Source organism: Neophocaena asiaeorientalis, unplaced genomic scaffold (assembly GCF_003031525.2).
Source record: "Neophocaena asiaeorientalis asiaeorientalis breed wild unplaced genomic scaffold, Neophocaena_asiaeorientalis_V1.1 scaffold123, whole genome shotgun sequence".
Taxonomy (NCBI): domain Eukaryota; kingdom Metazoa; phylum Chordata; class Mammalia; order Artiodactyla; family Phocoenidae; genus Neophocaena; species Neophocaena asiaeorientalis.
Genome location: NW_020173666.1, coordinates 7393649 through 7414947, shown reverse-complemented (window position 1 = coordinate 7414947; position 21299 = coordinate 7393649). Strand labels below are relative to the sequence as shown.

Sequence of the window (21299 nt, the reverse complement as noted above, 5' to 3'; positions counted from 1 at the left end):
AATTATACTTTTAGTTTAATAAGTCTTACTACCCCATAAAGCAATTTGACATGAGAATGTGTTCCACAGTATCTTAAGACTTAGATTTTCAAAAAAAAAAAAAGAATTAGATTTTCCTTTAAGGACAGAACTATTCCTGAAACAAGAAGGCTTAAAGAAAGGAAAATGGAACTCGTTTTGCTTAATGTTGCTCTAGACCAACTGTAGCTCAGGGTCAGTAATTTGGAGGACATTGGAGAGAATAGGGTTTGACCACAGTGATAGGATATTGAATTGTGAGTTTATTAGTTTACACTTTGGTTTTTGCAGAAAAACAAAGGACAGGAAGTAAGGTAGCATTACTGAAATGGTTACTGCCTGAGTGATTTCCAGTGAGAAACCTCTTCCAGGTGTATTTAGAAGGTCTTTTTTCCAAAAAAGAATTAATAAAGCTTACTAATATTTATTCTGCTTTCACCCTGTGCTAGCTTCACTCTGATGATCAATGCTCTTGTTGAATTCAAAGACTGTAATACACACACACACAATAATTTTGCAAAAGGCTGTCACATCTCTCAAAGGAGATGAGCTAGAAGTTCTAAGCTGTGAGTGAGAACATACCTGGATGGAAATGGTAAAATCTTAGCTTTCTCCTGATTTTTTTTTTTCATTATTAATCTTCTTTTATTTTGCATAATTTTATTTCTTAAAAGCAGTTTAAGTTTTAGAACAAATTTGAGAGGGAGGTACAGAGATTTCCCATACAAAAGCAAGCCGTTGCTAGTTTGGTACCTCCACACATACCCATCCTGAGCTAGTCTTTTCTTGGTTCCCTTGAAGTCCCACCTTAAGTGCATGATGCAGCCACCTGGGACTTAAGAGGCACTCTCTTCTACTGAGATGCAGAAAGGAAAATTAGAGGGTGTGTCTTTTTCTGTTTGATAAGTGACTGCAGAGGGAGCCTGAGATGTAACTGCCTCCTAGTTACTGGGGAGCAGAAGCCACCACCTGAGGTCTTTAGAAAGCTAACAACACGCAGTTTTCAGGGGATGAGCCAGAAGAGCAGAAGCACGGGCTGTTAGAACCCCCCACAGGCCCCTTTTGCAACACCCAGTCTGCTTGGACTCTTGGTCAAGCACATTCATTGGTCTGGTAATTCGAACTCCTAACCCACCAACATGTCGGTACTAAATGTGCTTTATGATTACCCACACACATACCATCTCTCTACTGCCTTAGCTGTAGAATTTCTTAACCATCTCCTTGAATGCCAAGCTTGTAAAGATTCTTATGGTCGACACTGCAGGGGATCCTAGCACCTTGGAGTCACAGATCCAACAACTGGGCCAAGCCCTGGATGACAGCCACTTTCAGATGCAGCAAATGGAGAATATTATCCACAGCAAAACTCCCGCAGGAACAGAGCTAGACTCCAGCTACAGAGGCTATGTGAGTATCCGGACCCTCGTGATCCTGACACATACCTGGTAATCACAATCGTGTGACAAAGAACAGTCCATCTGTGGCACGAGGGTTGTGTCGGCTCTCCATGTACCAAGCTGCCCTTGAACTCGTGTGTGCAAAACAAAGCCCTGTTAGTCGATTACCTTTTGAGCAAAACTGGTCTGTGCTCAGACCCACTGATCCACACTAATGACCAGCCTGGTCCTTTACACGGAGAACTGAGTGAAATCCATTTAATTGAAAGCAACAAAATGCTTTGGCTCTGGAAAGGGATTCAGCATTTTTCCAAATTCAGCTAGTGATTTTCTGACCAAGGATATCCTTGAAGCAGCAGATTTTAGCTGGTAGATTACTAACACGGAATTGTTTTAGTTCTCTTCCTAGGTGTCTTGATTCACTTGATGATCTTGGGACTTTTTAAATGCTCTGTTATTTGTATGTTCATTCTGGAGAAAACGGTTCTGACTAACAAGAGAGATTTGGGGAAAAGATGGCAAGAGATTGTGTGTATTACCAGTTCCATTGTCGAAGCTTTTTGTAAAGTAATAACTTCATTTGCTCTGCTTAGGTTACTGACCGAATAACGTTTCTCAGAGAATTACCTGTTTTCCTACACATACTTACGCAAGAGGATTTGAAAGTAAATCTCTTCTATGCCTCATATCATTTCTTCTCATACCCAAAAGACCGCTTTGTAAAAGGAAAGAAAAATTAATTTCCTTAAGCCTAATGACAACACCCATGTACTGCTTTTTTGAAACCAGGAGAGAGAATCATTCTAGTTATATCCGCTAACGTTAATATCCTCACAATCACAGAAGACTAATTAATCGTGAGCTTACTTCCTGTCCAGTTTGGCCTATTTTACTGACTTCTATCAGAGTGAAACCTGTTTTTTAAAAATCTAATTTCGCAATGAGCATGCTGGCATCACTGAGGTTATACTTAACACCAATCAAAAGCGATCAAAGTAATTTAACAGCAGTGTAATTGGTTAAAGGCTTTGAAAGAAAACGTTCCGATCAGTATAGCAGGAGTGTCTTGAAATGATTTGTTCTTTTAGCCTTTGAATACTGTGCGTGATATTAAACACGGAGTTGGAAGCTTTTCTTCTGATGTTAGAATTTATTCCCTTAGTATCTATTAACCATTGCTTAAATTTTCTCATGAAACAGCTGGCTTTAATACTGTTTTATTCTTTTAAGTATTTTAATACAAATAAATGTCCCTTTGAGATGTGTGGTAATATTACTCTTCCCGCCCTTCAGTTGAAGAAAAAGGGAGCAGCTTGCCAAGAACTATATATTGTATTGCCAGCTGGGGACTCTGAGTGTTAAATCCCAGATCGGTTTAGTCTATTTTGATTCATAGATTTTCAAAGAAATTTTGGAGACTTATGCAAAACCACGTGTGCCAAGTATATCTTCAAGGCATTGCTTTATGTAAACATGAATATGTCACATGTTTAAGAAGCATGTGTTTGAACCTGACTTTTTTGTTTTCAGCAGAGCGGCTTACTCTTTATAGAGAAGTAGCGCACAGCTACTGCCCTTTTTGAGGAGCTCCAAAGATATTTTCTCCAGGAGTTCTTGCACTCATGACAATTTGAGTATTTTGTGACGGGGGACCTCTTTTCTGTATCTAAACAGATGAAACTGCTGGGTGAATGCAGCGGCAGTATAGACTCAGTGAAAAGACTGGAACACAAACTGACAGAGGAAGAGGAGCATTTTCCAGGCTTTGTTAACCTGAATAGCACCGAAACCCAAACAGCTGGTGAGTGGATTGTGCTCAATTCAAGACAGAGTGAAGCAGAAGATCTTGAAGCACCTCGTTGCCCCCGAGTTCCACTGTGCCACTGACCTCATTCTACACTGGTCTATCCTGAGAACTTTCCTCCATGTTACAATGATCTCTGGGGACAGAGGGGGAGGTGAAAATAATCCCAGTGGTTTCTTTCCCATGTCCCATGTATTTTAAGGCGCCGTCTCTAATCACTAGTCAGGAATCTTCTGTGTGTGCTCTGTACACTCTCAGAGCTTTCCTGCAGAAGGAAACCAAGAGTTGAATGTTATCTTCACCCACTTTCATGTTTATTACTTCTTAAAGCTCCTTACAATGTTAAATCTTATGTAGTTAATATCTTTTCTCCATTATCATTAAAAATGCAGATAGAAAAAACACAGCCACCATACTGTTCTTTTTGTTTGTTTTTTGGGGTTTTTTTTGCGGTATGTGGGCCTCTCACTGTGGTGGCCTCTCCCGTTGCGGAGCACAGGCTCCGGACGCGCAGGCCCAGCGGCCATGGCTCACGGGCCCAGCCGCTCCGCAGCACGTGGGATCTTCCCGGACCGGGGCACGAACCCGCGTCCCCTGCATCGGCAGGCGGACTCTCAACCACTGCGCCACCAGGGAAGCCCCACCATACTGTTATTTACAGCTGACGGTAACAGAAATGCCCAGAGGCATTACTTTCTTTCTGTTGCTGTTTTAAAGTTAGCCACCCATGTAGGTTTCAGACATTTCCTAAACGTTCTCCATGGAGGACGATCCCTCGCCATCCTGTGCGTGTGCTGTCTTGCCAGGTGTGATTGACCGCTGGGAGCTCCTCCAGGCGCAGGCCCTGAGCAAGGAGCTGAGGATGAAACAGAATCCCCAGAGGCGGCAGCGGTTTCACTCGGACCTGGGCCGCGTTCTGACCTGGCTGCAGGAGACAGAGGACGACCTGGAACAGCTGCAGCGGCGGCAGCGCAGCACTGATATCCAGCCCATCGCGCTTCAGATCAAAAAACTCAAGGTAGCTACCCTTGGCCTTTCTCGCCGCGCAGGCCAGAGCGCTGCCACGTGGCGTGCCCGGTCAGATGAAACCACTAGCCCTGGCCTGTTGTGCAGTCACACAGCAGCGGGGGAATGGTCAGCACAACCGGACACGAACGCTTCCCCAGCCATCCCAGATCAGAGTGTTTATAGGAAGGCTTGGAAGGGTTGAGAGCTGGACTGCGTTGCAGAACCAGCCCCATGAAAATAATCATGATTTAATGAATTGGTAGCTAACAAATGACCAATTAAAGTTTCATGAAACATCCAGGTACCTCTGGGACGTAATTAACCTCTTTTAAAGGAAATACAGCTATGTCCAGGGTCCTACAAGTCTATATTTAGAGCTGGAGAGGAGTCCCCTCCCAGATCGTATACGTGTGAGTTTATGGAGACCTAAGGAAGCCACTTGACATTCTGGAATCAGCAGAACTTCTGAAATAGATTATAATAGTGGCAGAAGCAATTTTCGGTGAAATGAATCCAAGCAAACAAAACCCGTGGAGTAATCGCAGTAAAACACCTGACGTTTACATTTGATTTTGACCTGGATGGCAGTAGTGCACAAGATAACCTCTTTTAACTCCCTGTCTAGATCTTAAAAATCCTTCTCAGCCCAGCTATTGAAATGCATTGATACGTGGAGACTTTTGTAAACATACTGTGGATGGAGAGCTCACTTTCTTCTTAATAGGTCTCTTGGTCCTGCCTTTTTGTTTGGAGAGCGTCAAGCTGTGCTCTTCCTCAGAAGAGGAGGGCTACCGGGCCCTCCAGGCTCAAGGATTAACTGCCTTTGTTTCTCCCTGGTTTCTCTGTATGCTGTTTCTTTTGCGGTGCTGTATTTCTGGCTTGTTTTAGTTGTTTTGTTTTAAATTTTCAAACAGTGAAATGAGTCTTCCCCACAGATGCTCAAACTTCTTTTTTTGCCATACGCGGGCCTCTCACTGTTGTGGCCTCTCCCGTTGCGGAGCACAGGCTCCGGACGCGCAGGCTCAGCGGCCATGGCTCACGGGCCCAGCCGCTCCGTGGCATGTGGGATCTTCCCGGACCGCGGCACAAACCCGCATCCCCTGCATCGGCAGGCAGACTCTCAACCACTGCGCCACCAAGGAAGCCCTCCCCCACTGTTTCTTAATCCCAATTCCTCAAACCCATGGCAACAATTCTGAAATTTTAACACATATTCTTTTTCCATATATATTCATGAAAAATGTGGATTTGTGTGTGCACATGTATTTTAAATTACATAAATGCTGTTTTGTCACCCATATAAATCTGTTTCTCTTTCACTTTATACCGTATTTTCTGAAGATTCATTCGCATCGTCAAGTACACATCTGATCCATCTCTTTTAACAGTGTGGTTCCCAGTGGTGTGCACCCACTGTATCATCCAGCCATCCTGCTAAGGCCAGTGTTAATGAATGTATCTTTTAATCTGGGTGAAGCACGTCCAAAGGTCTTGGACTATTTTTCTTTAGTATTTTTATCTTCCTTGTTTGATTGTTCTCCTTTCTCTTTGCAGGAGCTCCAGAAAGCTGTGGACCACCACAAGGCCATCATCCTCTCCATCAATCTTTGCAGCTCCGAGTTCACTCAGCCTGGCAGTGAGGAGAGCCAGGACCTGCAGGGCCGCTTGTCCCAGATGAATGGCCGCTGGGACCGCGTGTGCTCCCTGCTGGAGGAATGGCGGGGCCTGCTCCAGGACGCACTGATGCAGTGTCAGGTCTGTGGGGCTTTGGGCCGGCCATGCTCTGAAGTCAAACATTTCCAGTGTAGCTGAGTCTGTGACTTGATTTATCAAGATCACTAGGGGGATGCAGTTATTCTCCAAAGTCAGTATTTGAGTGAGATAACTTTGTGCCCAAAGTTTTCATTTTACTGGAGAATTTGTACATGTGACCAGGAGTTCAAAGACCCTACTTCTTTACAGCTAACAAGAGACTATTCCCACACGTTTATCTCAGCCTCACCATTCCTCCTTCGACTCATTCTTTATTCAGTATTTCCTGAGCACATAGAAAGACATTTCTTGGACATCCAAGCGAGCATTACAAATATTTACTCATCCATTCAGACCACAGTTATTTGCCAGGTGTTTACAGATACTGCACTAGGCAGGCAGGATACAGCCCAGCCTCTGCTTTTGTTGGGGAAGACAGACAATAAAAATGCAAATAAATGTTTAACCAAGCTACTCACAGATGTTGATGACAAGAGTAACCGAAAAAGGCACTTTGCGAAGGTGATTGGGGAAGTTCTATGGATGTTTGAGCTGATTCTTGGAAAGATGTTGCCATGAAGGAGGTCAAGCAGATGGCAAGTCCCAGAAGCAGGAAAGGACTTAGTGTCTTCAAAGACAGAAAAAAGGCCAGTGTGATCAGAGAGCAGTCAGAGAGGAAGGAAGGGATGAGAAACATCTGGGAGGTGGTCAGGAAGCACATCGTGCAGGGCTTGGTGGGTCCTGGCCAGGAGTTTGGGTTATAATCTGAGCAGGATGGGAAGCCTGTTTCCCAGGATTATAGGTGCCCCGGGAGTAATAATAGCTCCTTGAAAGCAGGTACCCAAGCTGTGGTTTCACCCCTGCACTGCCTCCCAGTACAGCACCTCCCACGTTGGAGATCTTCTGTAACTATACCTTGAATAAATGAACACATGGCCTTCAAAGATGGGAAGATTTGAATACAGGAGGAAGATAAAGGAGCAGAGCTGCTTCCCTCCACATAGTATTATAGCCCTAGAAATTAAGCATTTTGATGCCAATTTTCCTTGTGTCTAGTTTTTCCCTTGAGTAATAAATTAGATGCTCTTGGTAAGAGCATGAACTCAGATAATTACGAGAGCTCTAGTGCCTTCCTTAGAAAGGAGTTGTGTATAAGATCTCAAAACCAACGGTAGGAATTGTAAAGCATGGATATTTAAGCTATGAGGGAAAGAAAAATATCTCATTCAAAATGATTTTATGCTCCATGTTTTTTTTAGGATTTCCATGAAATGAGTCATGGTTTGCTTCTCATGCTTGAGAACATTGACAGAAGGAAAAATGAAATTGTGCCGGTTGATTCTAACCTTGATGCAGAGATACTTCAGGACCATCTCAAACAGCTTACGGTAAGATGTGTGGACTTGGACAGCATCTGGTTATGTTATAGTTGGTACTACTTATTTACTTTTTACGTTATAATCTCTTAGTCTTTCTTCACCCCTCATGATTTCCCATCTCTGTGAAGCAAACGTGTACATAGAAGATGATATCTATTAGCTTTAGAATCTGGTTCTAAAGCCATTTGCTCATCTAAAAGTCTCAGACGGTCTTCATCTTAATTAGCTTGTTTTTATCAAGGCAGCTCTTTGGCAGATTACACTTGTTTTTGTTTGTTTGTTTGTTTTTCTGCGGTACGCAGGCCTCTCACTGTTGTGGCCTCTCCCGTTGCGGAGCACAGGCTCCGGACACGCAGGCTCAGCGGCCATGGCTTACGGGCCCAGCCGCTCCGCGGCATGTGGGATCTTCCCGGATCGGGGCACGAACCTGTGTCCCCTACATCGGCAGGCGGACTCTTAACCACTGCGCCACCAGGGAAGCCCTACATTTGTTTTTAATTTTAACTGTATGTGTTGAATCTACATCCCAAGAATATATTGGGTAGCTGATAATTAAAGGAATTAGAATAGAGACCGCTAAGACTTCTTAAGAAAAATTAAGTACACGGATTCAACACTAACCTGAACACCAAGTTTTCTGAAAGCTAAGACAACAAGGGAAACATGATAAGTTAAATGATTTTTATTACCTGACAAAAAGGAAACAAACCAATTCTCAAGGAGCAAGAAACTTTTTCTAGTATTAAATTCAAAAGGAAATTTACAGGATTTCTGTATAGATTCTTATAAAAAGAACTTTGGACAATATAATGTACAGTGTACTTAAGTGATTTTATAGAAGATAAAGAAGCATATTTGAGTTCCATTAGGAGAAAACGATTTGCATTTTGTCACTTTCTGTATTTTTAAAATGCTGTTTCTTAACATTTAGCACTCGCACAAACCTAACAGAATTGTCAGCCTTTTAGTTCAGTATCATAAAGGTCTTAGAAACCAGGAGGAAATAGCTCTGCAGCTGAATTTTTACTAGACTTTTGACCTCAGACCTTAAGTTGTGAGTGATGAATCACCCATATATCTTTTTAAAAATCTTGAATAGATACCTGAGTATACCTCCACATACTTGAGTTTTTCTATATTTATATGTTAATGTTTTACTTCTCTTTTTAAAAGAATAGTTTATGTCTCATTTGCATAACACTTTATATTTTAAATACTTCAACATACATTCACCAGTTTGAACCTCCCAGTAGTACTTACTGTGGACCCGGCAGGAATTAATGTCATCACTTTACCAAATGAGAAAACTGAGATCAGAAAGATTCAGGGGTCTTCTAGGATACATTTTGGCAGAGGCAGGATTAGAACAGAGGCCCCTGATTCCCAAACGTCACGGGCTGCTGTGTCCGTCCTTGAGTGAGCACAGCATTCTGAAGCTCAGATCTGATTGTCCACTAAGTTAAAGTGATGTCACTGTGCACCTTTGGAACTTCCTCGAATTATTGAAAATTCTTAGAAAAATATTTCTTATGATATTCGTAGCAAATAAGGCATGAGCTCTTGGAATCCCAGCTCAAAGTGGCCTCACTGCAAGACATGTCTCGCCAACTATTGGTGAACGCTGAAGGCACAGACTGTTTAGAAGCCAAAGAAAAAGTGCATGTGATTGGAAATCGGCTCAAACTTCTCCTGAAGGAGGTCAGTCGTCATATCAAGGAGCTGGAGAAGTTATTAGACATGTCAAGCAGTCAGCAGGTAAGCTCTCAACAGACGTCATTGTGTAGCATGTCCTACAGGAGACCAAACAAGCATCATCTTTATCCATTTTAGAGACTCTGAATGCAGTACTTGTGAGACTAGAGTGTCCCCTCTCAATCACTGCTCTTATAAGTCTGGCTCAAAATTAAAAAGTAACTCAAAAACTTTTATAATAGGACACTACTTTTGATTCTGTTACATCCAGAAAACCTCCTGTAATTGTTACTGCTAACACTATTACCACCACTACTGTGGCATTTTATTTTACCCAGTTTAAGAATTCATGTGCTTTCAGCAACACTGCGAGAGTAGGTCACAACCAATTGTTGCATATGAGTTTCATATTCAAACCTTAGAAGGTATGAAGTCTCCTTAGCTGGCGGTTAAATCATACAAAATGTTCAGTGTTCACTTTTATTTGTTTATCTATTTATTTGTTTATCTGTTATTTATTTTTAAATGTACTGCATCGTGGTAATATTGTTGGTTTTAAGAAATGCATTTGCAGGTAAGATTTCAAACATTCAATTGTGAGATCCTGTTACGAACACACAAACGTGTTGCAGGCAAAAGAATCACCTACTCACAATAACAGCGGTGCCAGCAACAATAGTTTCTCTGATGCTACAAGGCAGGCTCCTGGGTGACTGACAGTCTTTCGTTTCTAACTCAAATGATTTGGGTTAGCTCTCCCGCCTGAGCACCCTGCAGCTGTAAGGCAGATTCCTTTACCCCCTTCACTTCAACCCATTCTCCCGTCCATGTCATTAAGAAATAATAAAGCTCCAAGCGGCCCAGTGATAACAAATCTCCACCTGTATTTTCCAGAAGGGCCAAACTCACAACCTGGAAAGCCCAACACACTAGAAGTATTAGGCTCTGTTCTTCCTGCGGTCATCTGATTCTGTTTTTCCCAGGGAATGGGTTGAGGGATAGATAGGGACGGGGTGGGAAGCACTTGCAGATCACAAAGCCATCGTGGCTCTGGGACATGGAATCATTAAGAGAATCTATTTCCCACGTAGGATTTGTCTTCCTGGTCTTCTGCTGATGAACTGGACACCTCAGGATCTGTGAGTCCTACATCAGGAAGAAGTAGCCCAAACAGGCAGAAAACGGTAACTTTCCACTGGTCATTTTCAGTTGGCCCACGGGAGGGACCACTGGGGCGTGACAGTCTTGGTACCTCACGCAGCGTCCACGGGCTCTCCCCTTGCAAAGCAGGAGTCCCCCTACAACGTGGGGTTGTCACACAGTGACGCAGAGAAGCTCTGTTTCCTCAGCCCTGCCTCAAACCCTCCCCACACGCACTCAGGAATGGAAAGAGCAGTTCTGTTTTTCAAAAGAATCAGGTTCAACGTTTGGTTGGTATGCAGGGAGGCAGATTATTTTTCGTGCTCACAGGGCCATCTCTAGAGCAGTGCTCCCTTGTCCCTTTGGTGGCCCCTCCCTTCAAACCCCCTCCGCCACAGTCCACCCAAAAAAAAGTAGGCTCCACTTAAAAGGGTGCCTCAGCCAGAGGTGGACAAAACTGTGAGCATCTCATGAGACCATTGAGTTTATAGGACAAATGGAGGTTCTGTTGACCCTCAAGCAGAGATACTCCTGAAGGTGGTCTTGAAGGTTTGGGGGCGATCGCATTGCCCCCAGAGTGGCAACAACTCAAGGTGACTCACCCGCCAGGCCTGTCGGGGGGCTGTCTCACTGGCACACAATGAGGAGAAAAAGACCAATTTGACCCCTGCTACCCTCTCTACCTTGATTTCTCTGTGTAATTAGAAGCTTGTTTTCCGTTTTGTTACTTTTTTTGGTCTGGCTTTATGATTATATTCATTTTTATTATCATTCCATTTTCCTTAGTTTTTAGAAGTATTGGTTTCATTTGTACTTTTCTTGTTATAAACACTTAAGTTCTATGCTGGTAAATGTTATTATCTTTTTAGGATTGTTTTTTACTACATTCACTAGTTTCCTATAGATCCTAGTTTAAGAATGTGAAGGAATACTGGCTTTTCGAGTCAAATTTTAGGTTTAAGTTAAATAAAACTTGAGTACTTAACTTGTTGGGTCTTCATCACTCTCCACAGAATAATCTCACACTGCCATTATTTTTAATCTACCAAGAATTTTAATATTGTTCTAAAAGATGAAAAATATGTAAGGTATATTTGAAATACATGGCACGGCGTATTGAATTTTTTATTTATTATAAGTAAATATACAGAGATCTTTGGCTAGTGTGGAGCCATTTGTGTTTCTACCATGAAAAGTGAGGGAAATATACCCATTGTGGTGTGAATGCGTAAACCGCCGTGTTTCTTCAATGATGTATAATATAGATGTAAATTGATTTCACTTCTTCAACAAAAGAAAAGCCAGTTTCCTTGATTCATGGGTACTGATCATTTCATTTGATTTGTATTTCCTTTGCTGAACTTTTAGTTCAATTTTCATCAGTAGCTTGTCTTTATTTGCCTGGACTGAACATTCTTCTTTCTTTACCCCTGTTCATTGCAAACAGCCACGAGGCAAATGTAGTCTCTCACAGCCTGGACCCTCTGTCAACAGTCCACATAGCAGGTACCTTATTCTCCTGGTTTCCACACTGTTCTAGAACTCCAAGAGGATGATGAAAATTGTCCAGAATTTAGGTAGGCCTATATCTGGTCTGCCTCAGGGTAGTTGAGAAACTACTCATTTAGGTCCACACCCTTGCCTAACAAATTGGAAGAGACTTTTCTAAGTGGGACGTACAAGAAAATCTCAGCGCGTAAAATATTTGGACCCCATCAAAATTTTGTTTAACTGTACCTAGGCCATCTGGGACTCTTCATCCAATGTTTTTTTATTCTGTGTGCTCGTAAAGATTCGATATCACTGATGTCACAGCTCAATTTGATTCATGGCAGAATTTTATCATCCTCTTTATTTCTAGATTTTACAATAAGTCAGGTAATAGATCAGTGAATTATTTTACCATTCCCAGAACCCACACATCTGAATAAAATATACTAACACCCCCAGCTTTTTATTTTATTTTTGTGTTTTATCCAGATTGTGGGTTTTGGATTCTCAAAATGGCAAGTCCTAATTTGGTATTACTTAAAATTTATAAGCCCCTTCTCTCTTCTGCTTATCCTAAAATTTCTCTCCGGCCAGCACACTCAGTCACTCACCTTCCTGACACTTGGCGAGCTCTTTCACTCTGGAAACGAGAGCAGTCAGTGCCCCCGCCCCCTCGGGGACCTCCAGAGAGCCTCACAGCTGCCACTCTGCTTTCTGCCTGGCTTCCAACAATCCCTGTCTCTGCAGTTAGCAGTGCTTTGCCTTCTTCGTTGTCGGTGTGATGTCTGTGCTCCCTGGCCCTTCCACTAATCAGTTCATGTTTCCCCAGACAACTTTCTAAAAATGGAAATACTGTCCTTGGAAGCAGCTTCCTTGCTCCAATCATGAGCAGTTCACTGTTAAAATAGTTTGCCCCTCTGGAAACTTACCACCACTGAGCCGGAATCCCAATTCCTGGAAGGAGGGTGGGGCATGAGGAAGCGTAAACAAGCCCTGAGTAATAGTTTTAGCTTTCCAGCTGTGTGAGGAAGGGGCTGGCCTTTGCATCTGGTTTCCACCCAGCTGCAGTAATGCAGAACGGATTTTGATGTGATTTCTGGTTTTAAGCTTCCCTCCGCTATGTTTTGCTTTTTTTTTTTTTCTTTCCCTTTGGTTTGGTTTGAGGACAATTTTGTGGGGCTTTTTTTTTTTTTGTCCATAACAAAATACCAGTAATGAAACATGAATGGAGAAAAACTCACAGGGGTTTTTGAAGGTAATGATGGGCTTCTCCAGGTGCTCTGATTTTTTCTTAGCCCCCGACGAGAAAAGGCATCGTGTACTAGAGGCAGATCACTGCTTTATGTAGTACGTCTGCTCACCACAAATTGCTGATGTGCCGTGAACAGAGATGGGGCACGTCCCCATAGCGTTCCTTCAAGGACACCAGAGAGCCATTCTGTGGTTGGCATAAATGATGGTGATGAGAAGGGAGAAAGCTCTTATGTTATTATGCGACGTCAATAGCAACCACAGCTCGGTTCCCAGATTTCCCCGATTCTTTCAGACAGTCACACGGCCTTCTGAAATGTCAAAGGCCTCGTTTCTCAGGGCAGCAACTGCTTCAATATTGTCTCTTACTGGGGCTTTGCAGCTCGGACAGCTACGTTCTCACTGTGACGTCCGCAAGGCGCCTTTCAGCTCCGCTCTGTCCAGCACTGGTTCTGAGCATCTTTCTGAGCACACAGCATGATGTTTACTTTGCTGCTTCCAGGACCTGGAATACAAACGATCTTCACCTGAATGGCCAACTTCGGCAAACAGCTTGGCAGACGGGTTGTGGTTGAACGTTCTTGGACTTCTTAACTCCTTGGCACCTCTGTTTGGGGTGCGCCCACGTGGGCAATGACACGGAGAGTCTGCTGGGAAAGAATTAACTTCACTCACAATCCAGGCTGTCACGGTGTTCCTTTACATTGAGACTTGAGATGACCTTGCGTTTGATCTTGCACTGGTCCGGCAAACTTGAAAGGTTATTGCAAAAGCACAGTTTAGAATGTTGGCCCCAGCAATCTGCAATGGGAACATTTTAGGCATATATTCTTCCTGAGAGGAAAGAGGCTGGGTTGAAAGAAACTGGGTATTAGGTTGAAGGGAGGGTTCTTATATTTTTTTTGTGGTTTAAAGTCAAATATTAATCATATCAGTTACTTGCCTGCTGTATATTTCATATTGATTCTACAGCTGCCGTTCTGTGTTCTCTTACATAATATTCTAAGCCTACGTATGGACTGATGCCAGTGTTTACAGAACACCTACTATGTTTAGGCCCTCGGCCCACAAAACTAATACAGTATGGTTCCTGTCATAAAAAACTTGCAATATGTCATAATCTAGAGATCCCCTAAATCAATTACAAGGAGCTTCCCAAGACTCCTTAAAATTCTAAACATTTGAAAAACATAAAGTATACGTTCATAATAACAATCCACAATTTTTTTTTTTGGCGATACGCGGGCCTCTCCCTGTTGTGGCCTCTCCCGTTGCGGAGCACAGGCTCCGGACGCGCAGGCTCAGCGGCCATGGCTCACGGGCCCAGCCGCCCCGCGGCATGTGGGATCTTCCGGGACCGGGGCACGAACCCGTGTCCCCTGCATCGGCAGGCGGACTCTCAACCACTGCGCCACCAGGGAAGCCCCACAGTGGGGCTTTTGCGTGTACACCAGGGCCTAACGCTAAACACCATTCAGTTTCTTGTGGAATTTTTTTTCCAAGTCTTTTCTGTCGAACTCCACCCTGGGGATTTATTTATTCAAAGCTCTCAAAGCACCTCAGCCTAAAACAGCCTTGCCCCTGGGGCAGGCTGGACACCCAGGCTGAGGACAGGTATAGCGTAAGGCTCCACTATGTTTCTTTTATATTTTGAGGTCTGCATTCCCAGTGTTTCCCGGGACCAAGTCAGACACTTTAGAAAATGCATCACCTCTTTGAAAGCACTGCTATAAATCAGGAATATTTCCTTGGAAGGAAAGGCTGAATCCAGCAAAATCCCTAAGGCTATGTGTCATCACACCTTGCTTTAATAATACAGATAAATAAGAATGATAAGTTGCCGACGTTTATTTAGCACTTAGCGTGTTCTAAGCACCATGCTAAGCGTTGTATATCTGTTACCTCATTTAACCCTCCCAACGTGTTCATTCCCAATTTTACAGACAAGGACACCAGGGATTAGAGGCATGAAGATGTAGAATTTTTTTTTAATTCAATTTTATTTATTTTTTTATACAGCAGGTTCTTATTAGTCATCCATTTTATACACATCAGTGTATACATGTCAATCCCAGTCTCCCAGTTCATCCCACCACCACCACCACCCGCCACCGCTTTCCCCCCTTGGTGTCCATACGTTTGTTCTCTAGATCTGTGTGAAGATGTAGAATTGGAAACCAGGTCTCTCTGACTCTGGATCCTAGCTTGTTAACCACTCCTCCTCCATTAGGGCTCCTAATGGGTGGGGTACTTTAAACAACAGTTCCAGGGCTTGGGCTACCGTGGGTTGCCTGAGATAGCTTAGGACCAGCCAGAATGTTCATCTTGGAATAAAGAGAGGCAAATCCTAAGTTGACCCTGGGAATTTGTCTTCTGAACCACATATCCAGGGAATAAAGACCATTCACACAGGAACAGGCAACACGATCGTAGACAACCTGATATTTCCTGACAAAAAATTTCTGTTCTTCTACTGCCAGTGTTTGCTAACAAGTAGCAAAATGAATTGAAAGTGTCTTTTCATTTGTATAAATGATGTACGCACACAATTAACTCATTTTATTTCCTTGATGATGTAAAATTTTTGAGATGAGTCACACTCCACGTGCACACTCTAGACTTCTCACAACCCTTGGCCAGACTTTCTTTCCTGTGGTGTGTTCGTATGTGCGGCCCCCTCCCCTATAGCCATCTTCTCCCACAGCTGTACGTATTTTAGGAAAGAGATGAAACAACACCTGGGCAATTATTTACCCCCAGATTTGAATGAGTGAGGGGAGTGAGAAAGATAATAAAATAAATATTCACTCGTAGAGAATAAGCATGTTTTTGCTGGACAGGATTATCTGAAATATCTCCATTGATTAAGTTCCTTAAGGAAGTTCACACATTTAGTTTTCTCTATCAACACCATCTCTACCGCATCTATTTGTGGAATAAGGCCATTGGAAAGTGATGAGTGGCGGCTCAGTGAGATGTCTTTGTTCTTCCCCTTGTCAAATTTCCCAAGACTTGAAACTTACGTGATTTTAGGTCAGTAGATTAAATAGTAAAAGTACCCTTTTACTTAGTATCATTAACCTGTTAGTACTAGAAACTCTAGAACAGGTTTACCCTAAGCGGAAGCAACTTTGGGCTTATTGAAACCTTGGTAATTGCCCCAGGCGGGTGGCATTTTTTTTCAGTAGAACAGTTGGACATTTCCAAGACCAGTCAACTGCATGGAAGCTCACTAAGGACTGTGTGTTCTCTTTGTCTCTATCTCAGCCCATTATTTCTCCCCAGGTAGGCATTCTTCAACATTAGAAAGCACACGCTAATTAAATTTTAATACGGAATGCTCTGATGCTGTTAAATGTGCCATGTCCTTCAGCAGACTCCGCAGCCTCTGAGCCCGTATTCCAAAGATGGTGACCTTTCTAGCTTTTCTCAGGAGTGGACTAGTCAGTGTGTAGCCCTTGATCTTCGGCTTTATTGTTCAAAGAAGCTAATAATTGACAAAGAGGGGCTATTCAGCTCTGTCAGTCAGATTGTTACTATCAATTATATGCATAACTCTGCCCATCACTAATGTCCTTAAGTGTCTCCTAAAGAAAAAGAGTCAGTTAGAAATCTCCCTTATTTTATTTAAACACCAAATAATAAACGTGGAGCTCTCTTTTGTGCTTCTGTTATAACTCAGGTGACAGGTGGAGAGTATTTTTTTCCAGGGCATATATTCAGGTCAAGCAAAAGATGTATTGAAGGAAGATTCAATCCAGAGCTCATGGGTAACTATCCCTTCCTTCTCCAGACGCTTAAACTGCTGAACTCATAAACTGTTAGAACCAAAAAGATTTTATGATGTTAATGCATCTTCATCTTTTCAAAGGAGAAAACTGAAGGCCAGAGAGACTAAATTACTTTCCCACGATTGTACAACTGCCTCAAAACAAAATGCCCTCGTATCCATATTCTGACTTGATGATCTGTGTCATACTGCGAAGCTTTATGGTTAGAGGCCTTTATTTTAGACATGAGGAAACCACTCACCTCCAAGTATTTTAGGATACAAGTATTGTCTTCTTTGCTTCTATATGTGAGATACGTGTGACATAAATATGACCTGGATGCCCTTCATTTATGTCACCAAACAACAAAACATAACAGAGAGCACAGTAGGCAGGGACTCTGGAACCCTGAGTTCCGGCTAGAGCTCTTCCTTTAGTGGTGGGTTTTGGGCCGATTTACTCTATTTATAAAGCTCAAGTTCTGGGAGTTAAAATACCAGAGTTGAAATCTTAATTTGCCGCTTGCTAGCTGTATAATCTTGAGCTGGTTCCCTTACTTTTCTGTACCTCATTTACATCGGCTCTGAAATGAAGGTGACGAGCGCGCTGAGGACTGTTGTGGGAATTAAGTGAGAGAACCCAAGACAAATGTTTTTGTCGCCCAGCAGTTAGAGGATCAAATGTGAACGCTCCTTAGCTCTTTGCCTACAGAAGTAAAGATGGATTAGATACTCTGTAAGGCCTTATCTCAACACAAACATTTTACAACTAGGTGCACTAGAGAAGTTTCTATTTAACAGGTATGTGACATAACTTCTTTTATGCTTTAATATATCATCACAAAATACACAGTTTGTCCTGTTCAGCCCTTTGGGAACAACTCATTGGTCTTAGCATAGGACAGTTGATCAGTTTGACCACTAGATGGCGATTGAACTCTTGTGGCCTCCCAGTTGGCAGACTCTTCACCCTGACCAATCAGTAGAAGACGTAAAATGTATAAACAGAACTTGCAAGTTGGAAGACCGTTTAGTCTAATTTGAAGGATTTGAAGAAGAGCTTGTAGCATAGAGGTGAAGTGAGCTGTTCAAGGTTTGTAGACCAGAAAAACACAGCCCCAGTTCAGGCCAGGGATTTGTTTTTCATCACACTTCGAGCTGCAGTAGAAATAGTATGGTACGTGGCTGCTCAGGGCTTCTCGGGGCCAGTCTGGTCCGTTCGTCTCACGTATTTCTTGGTAGTTTAATGAAGGAGTTTTGAGTAGTCCCTCTGTTGCCTTTTAAGGGGATTATGTCTGGTTTTTATTTTAACATTTATTTTCTTTGGTGTCACTCCTTATCCCTCCCTGATACCAGTGTAATCTGTCTTCAGAAATTAATGGCTAATAACGTAGCTGGAGACATAGTGTTTTCTTATGAGAGAAACGTACAGAGTAACCAGTACAGTTTTCACACCTTCATATTTCTCCAGTGGCCTCACGTTCAATGTTCTTACCATTAAACCATTAGAGAATTCCTACTAGGTGTGGGGCAGTGGGTCCACTTGTACACGTATTCTTTTTGCTTCTGCAGTGTTGTGTGTGTATATGTACAAAATTCCTCCTGTAGATAACATTGCTTTCCTCATCTTTTCCACTAGTAGCAAAACATTCATGGATGCTCACAAAGAGAAAACAGTGCCCCCTACTGAGAACCTACTTCCATTTTCAACATTTCCCAGGCAGTCTTCCTTACGAATTCTGAAATTCATGGTTCCTCTCTAAGGCACTGTTTCAACGTAGATGCGGAAATTAAAGTAGATGGGAGAACTTGGAACTTGGAACTTCCCAAATTCACAGAGCTAGGGATAGAAGGGTCAGCCTGGGATGGGTGTCATTCAGCACCAGGGATCTGTAGACTGGCTCCACTGTCATCCTTGTTCTTACAGCTTTGGAACCCACTAATGTCAGTGCCAGTTGCTGATTCAGTGCAAGATGAAACCAGGGTATACACTAAGAATAATTCAACCCTGTGGGTCTGTGCAAAATGACCGCAGCTGTTCTTGTCTTGCTGCATGGACTTTGGCACATCCAGGACGGCTAGATGGGAGGGATGCCTTGTATCGTCCCGACAGCAACTAATTTTGCCTGATATTCTTAAACCAAAAACGTACTGCATCAAACATCCACATTTTAATGATCCCGGATCTACTTCATTTATGCTGGTAGAGTGTGTGTGGAGCAGTTTTCTTTGTTGATGGAAAATGTTTTACCAAATTGCGGGGTGGAATTTGAACCCAGTTAGTTACCTTTAGTTGACTAAATGTCGATTTTTCATCAGTGCATTTTCCAGACAGCGCTTCCTTTGGCGGTGGGGAGATTACCTGGGTTTACTGGCAACTAGTTGCCAGGTTGGGTTGTGTTCAGCCTGACCCTTTAGCTTCCAGGAAGGTGAGGAAGCATAAAGCAGCGTCCATCCAACATTTGAGATATTTGAGTCATTGATGTCGATTCTTCTCTCAGGTCCATAAAAGGTGGCTCCGATTCCTCCCTTTCTGAGCCTCGGCCAGCCCGGTCCGGCCGAGCCTTCCTGTTCAGAGTCCTCCGAGCGGCTCTTCCTCTTCAGCTTCTCCTGCTGTTCCTCATTGGGCTCGCCTGCCTAGTACCAATGTCACAGGAAGACTACAGTTGCGCCCTCTCCAACAATTTTGCCCGATCATTCCACCCCATGCTCAGATACACCAATGGCCCTCCTCCACTCTGAGCCAGGCGGTGCCATCTGCAGCAGTGCTGGTAGCATGAGGGGATTCGGCCAAGGGCAATCCCAAACTGGCAAAGAGAGGACCTGGATCTTGGCGGATGCCCTCGGTGCGGCAGCTGTAGCGCACCTCCGTATCCCCTGTGTGCACATCATGGCTTCGGAGGTGATGATAAACGATGACAGGAAGAGAGCAAATAGATGCAGACGGTCTGGAAGATACTCTGTGTGAAACTGAGCCTCAGCACTAAAGAGATTCGGGACCTCCACTGTTCCCTGGACAAGTGACCTCTGGGCCTTTGGTGCATGCTGTGCACACCCAGGGACTTCCGGAGACCATGTGGGCAGCTTCCCCACGGTGCGCTCCGTCCCCTCAATAAATGATGCTACCTGAGCACCATGTCGGCATCCAACAACCTATCCGTCAACCAGTGCTGAAGAGCTTTGAGAACCTTGTAACATACGGTTTTTAAGAGCTTATGTGACAGCTTTTTTACCTTGTTTTTCTTTGGGGCATGATGTTCTAACCTTGCTTTAGAGGCACATGCTGTAAATCTAAAAGGCACTTTTTTTAAAGGTATAAAGAAAAATTGGATGTAATAAAATCATGGGAGGCTTTATGTGGAAGAAAAAGTCGAATGTTATAGTAAAAAAATGATATTTATGTATGTACAGTTTGCTAAAGCCACATTTTGTTTGTATCCATTTCTTTGCATTTATTATAGAGATTATGAAATATTTTGTCTGTGCTTTTTTTCTCCCTAAAGAAATGATTCTACATTTCCCTGTTAAGCAGGCACTTATCAGAACGCAACCTAAATGATCATTTTTGGTGGAATAAATGAAGCTGAAACAGAAGTATATATTAAAGGAAAAGGATGAATAGAGGTAGTGTGTATTTAGACATAGAGGACTCCGGATAATTCCTTCCTTCTCCTTCCACAGCCAGTCACATCTCACAGACTCTTGCTTCCCAGCATCTTTCGTATTCTCCTTTCTTTTCTGTTCTCATTGCACAATTGGAAGAACCTCCTATAATCTCCTGACTGAGGCCCCTTCCATCCCAAGGGTACCAAAAAGCCATGTGAATACCCCTGGAGCATTCTTCTGGTCAGGTCCCTTCTTTGCTCCAAAATCTTCTGTTTTCATTGTCTAGCAGAGGAAATACAGTTGTAGTCAATCATTCGAGTCCAACTACAATCAGATTTTATTCTGTCCCTCCGATCTTGCCAGCTAGTGCCCCTCATGGAATTGTTTGGCGCTCGTGGCATTTTAATCCACCATTTAATAATTGGAGGGAGAGGATTTATATGAAGTCCACATTTCAGGTTTCTCTTGAGAATGGAAAACTCATGTGTCCTGGACACACATTCCCACGTGACAATAATTGCTGGAGTGACATGGCTGCTGTCCCTTGAAGAATAGGAGACAGTTACTACATTTGCATGACTATCCTATCAGCCTCTCTTATCGCCTGTACCAGCCTAACTCCCAGAGGTATTTAGTTTACAAATCCTGCTCTAAATTGAGAATTTAAACCAAACTGGGGTACTCAGAATTACCTGGAACTGCCTTCCATAGTTTCCATGATGTTCATAGCCTGAGTGCCTTCTCAGCCAAGTGTCTCGAGGTTGTTTAGGCTTTCTGATTTCTGGACTCACTGCAGACCTTCTAAGTCAATCTGCTCAGGGAAGATCAGAGTTGAGATGTTCTTTTCTAAAGACGACAAACCTGTGTGTAACGTTTCCTGTCTTCCTGCTTCTGGAAAGGCTGTGAGCAGTGGTGGAGACTGGAGTTGAAGGATGCCCGGCACCCTCATCTGAGATGGTCCCTCTTCAGGCCTGGCTCTTCCCTCGCTT

At 43.1% G+C, this 21299-nt stretch overlaps 1 protein-coding gene across 5 annotated transcripts in view; it reads left to right on the top strand.

Annotated features, from left to right (window-relative positions):
- Positions 1-20178, top strand: part of SYNE1 (spectrin repeat containing nuclear envelope protein 1) — a 451837-nt gene extending 431659 nt beyond the window's left edge. For 4 of the 5 annotated variants that reach the window (XM_024748028.1, XM_024748025.1, XM_024748026.1 and 1 more), the window contains 9 exons: positions 1286-1428; positions 3093-3219; positions 4029-4240; positions 5785-5985; positions 7242-7370; positions 8904-9116; positions 10145-10237; positions 11641-11699; positions 19206-20178. In XM_024748028.1, coding sequence (XP_024603796.1) covers positions 1286-1428; positions 3093-3219; positions 4029-4240; positions 5785-5985; positions 7242-7370; positions 8904-9116; positions 10145-10237; positions 11641-11699; positions 19206-19446 — 1418 coding nt within the window. In that variant the 3' untranslated portion in view covers positions 19447-20178. The remainder of the gene's footprint in view (positions 1-1285; positions 1429-3092; positions 3220-4028; positions 4241-5784; positions 5986-7241; positions 7371-8903; positions 9117-10144; positions 10238-11640; positions 11700-19205) is intronic. The other variant, XM_024748024.1, reaches the window with a different exon arrangement.
- Positions 20179-21299: the final 1121 nt, after the last annotated feature.